The sequence below is a fragment of the Saccopteryx leptura genome, chromosome 7 (assembly GCF_036850995.1).
Source record: "Saccopteryx leptura isolate mSacLep1 chromosome 7, mSacLep1_pri_phased_curated, whole genome shotgun sequence".
In the NCBI taxonomy this organism is placed as follows: domain Eukaryota; kingdom Metazoa; phylum Chordata; class Mammalia; order Chiroptera; family Emballonuridae; genus Saccopteryx; species Saccopteryx leptura.
In genome coordinates, this window is record NC_089509.1 from 112,073,305 (window position 1) to 112,080,232 (window position 6,928).

The 6,928-nt window shown below is 51.0% G+C and overlaps 1 protein-coding gene across 1 annotated transcript in view; it reads right to left on the reverse strand.

Annotated features, from left to right (window-relative positions):
* PID1 (phosphotyrosine interaction domain containing 1) overlaps positions 1-1,038 on the reverse strand; it is a 221,761-nt gene extending 220,723 nt beyond the window's left edge. Inside the window, exon 1 of the mRNA XM_066345922.1 lies at positions 687-1,038. Within this exon, the coding sequence (XP_066202019.1) occupies positions 687-716 (30 nt within the window). The 5' untranslated portion in view covers positions 717-1,038. The remainder of the gene's footprint in view (positions 1-686) is intronic.
* Positions 1,039-6,928: the final 5,890 nt, after the last annotated feature.

A 6,928-nucleotide genomic window follows, 5' to 3' on the forward strand; every position in this document is an offset into this window, starting at 1 on the left:
CAGTCCCTTCTCACTTTGACCTCCTTCCCAACGCCATAGCTTCAGAATCCAAAGGAAAGGGATTCCAGTAGACAGCTGTGAACAACTTGTGATAGGATGACCCAGGACATAATTATTCCTGGCTGAACTTAACTTTTGATTTTCAAATAGCTGGGGAAGCTTAGGTTCAGGGTAGAATCAGAGAGAGCGCCAACGAATGGGGGGTGGGGTGGGGGGGGGAGAAATAAGTAGCATACCATGACCAAGCCAAACCAAGCTGGATATTTCCAAATTATATTGGCAAACGGATGCTTTCACAAATCATTTGCTCTGTCTTTCCTGGAGACAAAAAGAAGGGGAAAAATCTGGATGCAAAAACCCTAACTAACCCCAGACCAGTAAAATTGTGTTAGTGGAATGCAATCTAAAATTACTGGTCAGAAAGTCCAACCTTTCCTATTCCATCACACAAGCACCCCCGGGCCGAAAGTTCTGACACCCAAAGCAATACGTTCGTCAATTGATCACCCCTCGTCCCCGCCGATGCCCGGCGCTAGGTTAAGCCGACAGCATCATGTTCCTATCCGTCCGTTTTACACGATCGTTTTGGGCAAATCCCTGCAAGTGGGCAAAGGCGCCAGCTCGGCTCCTGTGGCCGGGGCACCTCCTCCTCCAGGCTGGCCCCCGGCTGCCGGGGTGCCCCTTACCTGCAGGCGCTCCGTGGCCGGCTGCCACATCTTCCAGCCGAGGGATTTGGCACAGGAGACGCTGTGGAGACTCAGTGGATGCGCCTGGGGGCGAGCGGCTGCGGTCCCGCTTTACATCTGGGGTCGGCGTCCGCGGGATGTGCGTCCTGGAGCTGGCCACCGCCGCGGGGTGGGCGAGGGGGGGGGGGCTGCGTGCAGGAGGAGGCGGCGCCGCGCTCAGCTGCCGGCAACTTGTGGGCACGGCCGCGCGCCGGCTGTCCTGGCGCAGCTGCGAGAAGACTGCGCAGCTCCGCCCGGGCCCGCGAGCGCACGGCGGCGGCGGCGGCGGCGGCGGCGGCGACCGCTCCCTCCTCCTCCCCCACCGCCGCCGCCTCCGGACCTGAGCGCTCTGAGCATGCCCGGGGCCGGCGCCCGCCCGACAGCCCGCACCCCGGGGCCGCGGGGGTCTGGGGCGCTGCACGGCGGCCCCCAGATCCCGGCGAGAGCAGAGTGGGCAGGCCAGAGCCGGCGGCCCTGCTCTCAGCGGGCACCCCGGGTGGCATGGGGTCTGGCAGAGTGGCAGAGGGGACAGACTGGCTGGGGAGGGAAGGGCCTGGAGAGCAGGGCTTTCTGAGAAAAGGAACCATAGCCCCCTGGGGTCCCAGGTTTCTGGGCAGCGGGGATCTCTGGGCCGCCTGGGTCTTGCCTGGCACTGCTGCGCGGCAAACTTCCATTCATGCTTTCCACTCGCTTCGCTGAGCACCTAGTATGCGCCAGTCAGTCCCTACGCTGGGGTCTGAGGCTAGAGCTGCACAGAATAGAAGACAAGATGTTCCTCCTCTCCTGAACTTCCATTCTAGTTGGGGAGATAGTCCACAGCGAGCAAACGTGTGAACAGGGGATGCGTCCGGTGGAGATGAAAGTCCGGAAGAAAATCACCCAGGGCTGATGTGGGGGGGGGGGGGGGCCTGGCTAGAATGGGCCGTGGGAATGCGAGAGGAAGACCCGAAAGATGTAGTGAGGGATGGCATGCAGGCCAAAGACTGGGGCACCTGTAGTTGGATGAAGGGGACAAGCTACAGTCCTCCATCTTTCATCCCTGAGCTCCGCCAGGTGCTGCAGGAGGCTCTGTGAACCCAGAGATAAGCCTTGGGCCGCCCTGAGCTCCCAGGAGAACAGGCCCCTGTTGCCCTCCCAACACCCCCCCCCCCCAATAACCACCTTTCAGACAATGGCCTGGCTCTTCACATCCTCTTAACAACTAGGCAAGATAAGTATTCATATTCCCAGCTACAGATAGAACACATCAGGCTTCCGGAGTGGAGGTCACTGTCCAGGTCACACTGTGAGGGGGTCAGTATGCACAGTCAGGTGACATCAAGGCCAGAGCCCTTGCCATGCAGCTCTAACTGCTCTGACCATGGAAACACCTGGAAAGAGCCGCCACTTGGGTCTGGAGCAGGAGAAACGGGGCAGGAGGAGGATGCCCAGCTGCCTCTGCAGGGCTGACCACGCGTGTGGGAGGAGATGGTGAGACAGGCGGACTAGAGAGGGGGAGGAGAACACAGGGCCTGAGGGGGTGCCAGGCTCTCAGGAGGGGGGCCCTGAGCCGCAGAGCTGGCAGGAGGAGGGGCCTGAAGGCACACTGCGCTGGGATGTGCACAGCCTGTGCATTGTCCAAATTAACACCGGCGTCGGAAGCTCTATTTTCGTGTGTTCGTAGAGTGGTACCAGAGTGCTCCCAACCCAGCGCTCAGCTCGGCAGACGCAGCCAGCAGCGAGCTGAGGACCAGACCCCTGTCTCTCAAGGCTTGTGCGGCCCCCCAGAGGAGAGTCACCAGCGGGGCTCCAGATCCAGGGTTCCGGACCCCCATGGTGCTCCTTCCAGTCCACACGGTTGTTGGTTGGTGCTACCCACTTAGGAAGGGACAAGATCCTTAGTGTCTTTCAAGCCTCTGGCAAAGCCACAGTGATGCTTCTGAGAGGCTGATGATCTGTCCCTAGACGGCCAGAGGACACCCCCCCACCCCCTACACCCCCCACCCCCCTCTTCACTCATACCCTTCCCCTTCCCCAAAGGCCCCCACTCCCCCTCCTGCCTGCAGACCAGAGGGCTTGTTTTCTCAGCTCCTTCCCCCAGTCCCTGCCACTTGCTCTGAAACCGTCAATAGATCTCTTGTGAGGAGGCGTTGGTGTGTCAGCCCTATATGGACGTACATCTCAGATGCTTGGTCATGTGGTCTCTGTTTGGAGACGATATTTTTACTTTTTCTATAACTCATCCTGCACACCTCCCACACCTGAAAAAAATCCTGATGAAAATAATAGACCTTTCCAGCTTCTTCGTTCTCTTTTTTTGTCAAATCCCAAAGCAGAAAGAGATGCCCTTTGTGATGAAAATCTAGAAAATCCAAATGTGCATGCTAAACCGCACAGGAAGCTAAAACAGGAATATTTGGTTGCCAGGGGACGTCTTCAGACTTAAGCTTTGAAACCTTCCTTAGTTGCAGATGCCTCGTGGAAAAGTGATTTTGTTTAAAATAGCAGTGGGATGAGATAACGGCCTAACTTCACATCCCATTAGAGCGTTAAATCCTGCCTTCTCACCTCCGAGTGTAATTAATTGTTATGACTCAGTAATATAGCTTTTAGTTCAGAGTGTGGTGCTATTTAAAGAGAAACGTCTGTAGAGATTGCTTTTAGTTATACCAGTCTCACCGCAAACAGAGTTGGTAAAGGAGAGATCGTGCATGAACTCAAGAGACACTCCTGTCCCAATTACCTTTCTGTCATGAATCAGAAAACCCCCAGGGGAGGGTTGACAGCGGAGGTGGAGGCTGGAGGAAGGTAACAAAAGGGATGGGTCAACCTGCCCACCCATTAATTTTGCTCCCAACTCTTTCTCATTCAGGAGGAAGCTGCCAGAGAGGGTGAATGAAATAGAGACATCTACTGGCTAGAGGCGGGACATGCATTCTGTTCTCCGGGTTCCGCTGTGGGATGCCGCTTCCCGGGGAGTCTGAACTTGCTGCTTCAGGGCACAAACCGATTTGTTCTGAGCAAAGAACTGTTCTTGAAATAAGCAGGAGGTGTTTGGATACAATGAGTAGAAATGCCCGGCACATAAATATGTGGCTAATTTCATGTCCTTAATCCCCCATAATCATCTAAACAGGTTTAATCTTAATAAATACCATGTCAAGAAAAATGACAAAAACAGAAATAAAAAGAAAAGATTGACAAGGCCCACACAAAGTATAAAAACGATGCTATGTCCAAGGAAAGAATTACAACCATCCCTAGAAATTTTTGTAAACCAGATTAAATCTCATCCATGATTCTGGGCCCTACTGGTAAGCAACCTACAACTCTAAATCAGGAAAAAGGTGAAGTCAACTGTGGTCCAAAATATCAAAGAAATATTAAATAGTATGCAGCTATTAAGGAGGATAATTATGAAGCTGTGTTGCATCTGAAAATGCTTATTGTGTAATTATAGATTTTTAAAAGTAGGGTAAAAATGTGCATAATTTGAATATATATATACTGCTCACAAAAATTAGGGGATATTTCAAAATGACTATGAAGTGATTAAAAAAGAAGCATTTGATATTTTTTTTATTAAATAAGAACACAAACGACAAGTCAAAGAAAGTTGTTTTATTATGCAAATAAATGAAAAGTTAACTTTTATTTCATTGGTGAAAATGCACCATACAAAAGGCTGAAAGTACTGGAGTGTCTGCACGTTCCCTGATCCCCTCATTTTTGTGAGCAGTGTATATAAACATGTTTCAATCTCAGTAAATATTGGAAAGAAGCTAGAACAATGGGGAGGCTCAGGTTGAGTCCCAGGGTTTGGATCAGTGGTCGGCAAACTCACTAGTCAACAGAGCCAAATATCAACAATACAACGCTTGAAATTTCTTTTGACAGCCAAATTTTTTAAACTGAAACTATATAAGGAGGTACATTCCTTATCAAGGTAGCGCCCGCACGTGGTATTTTGTGGAAGAGCCACACTCAAGGGGCCAAAGAGCCGCATGTGGCTCACAAGCCGCAGTTTGCCGACCAGGGGTTCTAGGTGATTGCTTTTAGCAAGTCATTTGCCTTGTGGGACCTCAGATTTTTCATCTGTAAAAAGGGTGATAATATTACTCAACACCTAGAATTACTGGAATCTATGACAGAGTGAATATATGCAACGTGCCTGGCACACAGTAGGTGTGCAGAACACATTAGTTTCCACCCAGTTGCTTTCCTTTCCCTTTTTATTATTGAAATGATCAAACTCTCACAAAGTGGCCCATGTTTCTCATGGTTAAGTCATTTTCATTTGGAATATTTGTGGATTTCAGTTATCTGCTTTAGTTTCTCAAGCAAGTGTGAATAAGCCATGTTTAAGCTCATTTACCTTTCTAATATAATCAGATGGCCAGCAAAATTTACTATGGTTGGATATTTAGCAGAGCAAGCATGGAAACTTCTTCCTCAGGTAGCATTAGCCTTATTTCAAAGTCACCAAAACAGCTGTAGATGAGCAATATAGAAAAGTCTGAGAAGTCATTCAACCATGTAAGTCTTTCTGCAGTGACAGAGCTGCTGGCTCTTGTCCCCACATAGTAATAGGCATTTACTAGGGTGTGCAGATAACTCTTTTCCTTCCTAAAGGGGAACCTTCACAGTGCATCTGCAAACTTGGTTAAAGGCACATGGTGCAAGAGCAGTTCATACCCAGGACTGCAAGTTGCAGTTCTTCTATTCGAAACTTCCTCCTGCCTTCACCTACCTTGGAAATGTGGCCAGTTAATTTCAAAGATGGCCACAAACATCCCCGTCCTCCAGAAGTCATGCCCTTGCCTCTTCCTGTCATCCTGAGATGAGATTTATCTGCACCCTTCGAATCTGCGCTGGACGCTGGTTTGTAAACTGGCTCCCACACCCGAAGGGCACAGAGAGACAGAAGGAAGAGGCAGACCACTCCAGACGGGGAGGTGGCAGGTGTTAAAAACATGGGCTTGTCTTGGGCAACTGCAAGACAAGTAGATCACCGCACTCGCCCGCCAGAATCTGAGAAGTTTCTATGTAGAAGAAGCCTGAAGAGGTTTAGTCATGTATTTGGTCCAGACGGTCTCAACAGCACAGGGCTCTCTCAAGGCTGCGTCCTTGAAAGTGCTCCATGGTGGGAATGGTGGGCAAAGGATACATTCCAAAGATGGGGCAGGGGTGAGGAGACTCCTATTTCCCTGCCTGGGTCCAGGTCCAGGAACAACTGGTGGTCGTATCGTCTCCATGATCTCCTCCACTTGACGTGTGCCTTGCGTTGATCAACACAGTGTAACACATGTGCCATTGTGGCAGCTCCCTGCTTGGGCTGCAAAGACCTTGCATCTTCTACCATCACCTTCCTGGAACCTGAGATCATTGCAGGAGGAAGCCGGACTAGCCTCCTTGAGGTAAAGGCCATAGAGAGGGAGGCCAAGCTGACCGTTAGCAGGTGAGTGAGCTCACCTTCAAACACCCAGCTCAGTGGCCTCGTGGGTGCCCCCGGGGGAGACCCACAAAAGAACCACTCAGCTGAGAACAGACCGAATTGCTAACCCCCAGAATTGTGAGCAAATAAGCTGACTGGTTTGGTTTTGGTTTTGTTTGTTGTTTGTTGTTTGATCCCTGAGGTTTAGGATGGTGTGGTAGGTCATGGTAGACTCCTGATCCAGAAAACATTGCTAAGTCTTTGTCTTTCCCACGAAATTTCACATCCTTCTCAATATTTCCCAAGGACCGATCTGTCAGAGTTGACACTGACAGGAAGCCCAACAGTTGAACATCAAGGCACATTTTCCTTTCTTTTTTTTTTTTCGCCTCCCACTTCCCTCATGCCCACCTCTGTTCTAGTCTCAGATTGTGGTCCATGCTCCCCAAGTCATGCCAGCCAAGTTTTCTAGTAAGTCCTCCTGTAAGGAAGATGGGCAATGGGCTGTGTCTCAGGTACATCATGATCAAGGCGGGTGTTTCTCTAGCACGATCAGCAGTGAACATGAAGGTGTTTCCCCGGCCGCAGCCCTCCTCACTCTCTCTGAGACACAGTCTACATAAACGACCTTTGGCCCATCCTTTCTGAGGGATAAACCCAGCCCTCGTTCCAACCAGAGCCTGGGGAAGTGAGACCGGAACAGAGGACGGAGCTGGGGTCCACTTTCCCCACAGTGAGTCTAGACAGAGGCGACAGTACAGCACTGGTGTTCTCGGCAAACTGGCTTCTA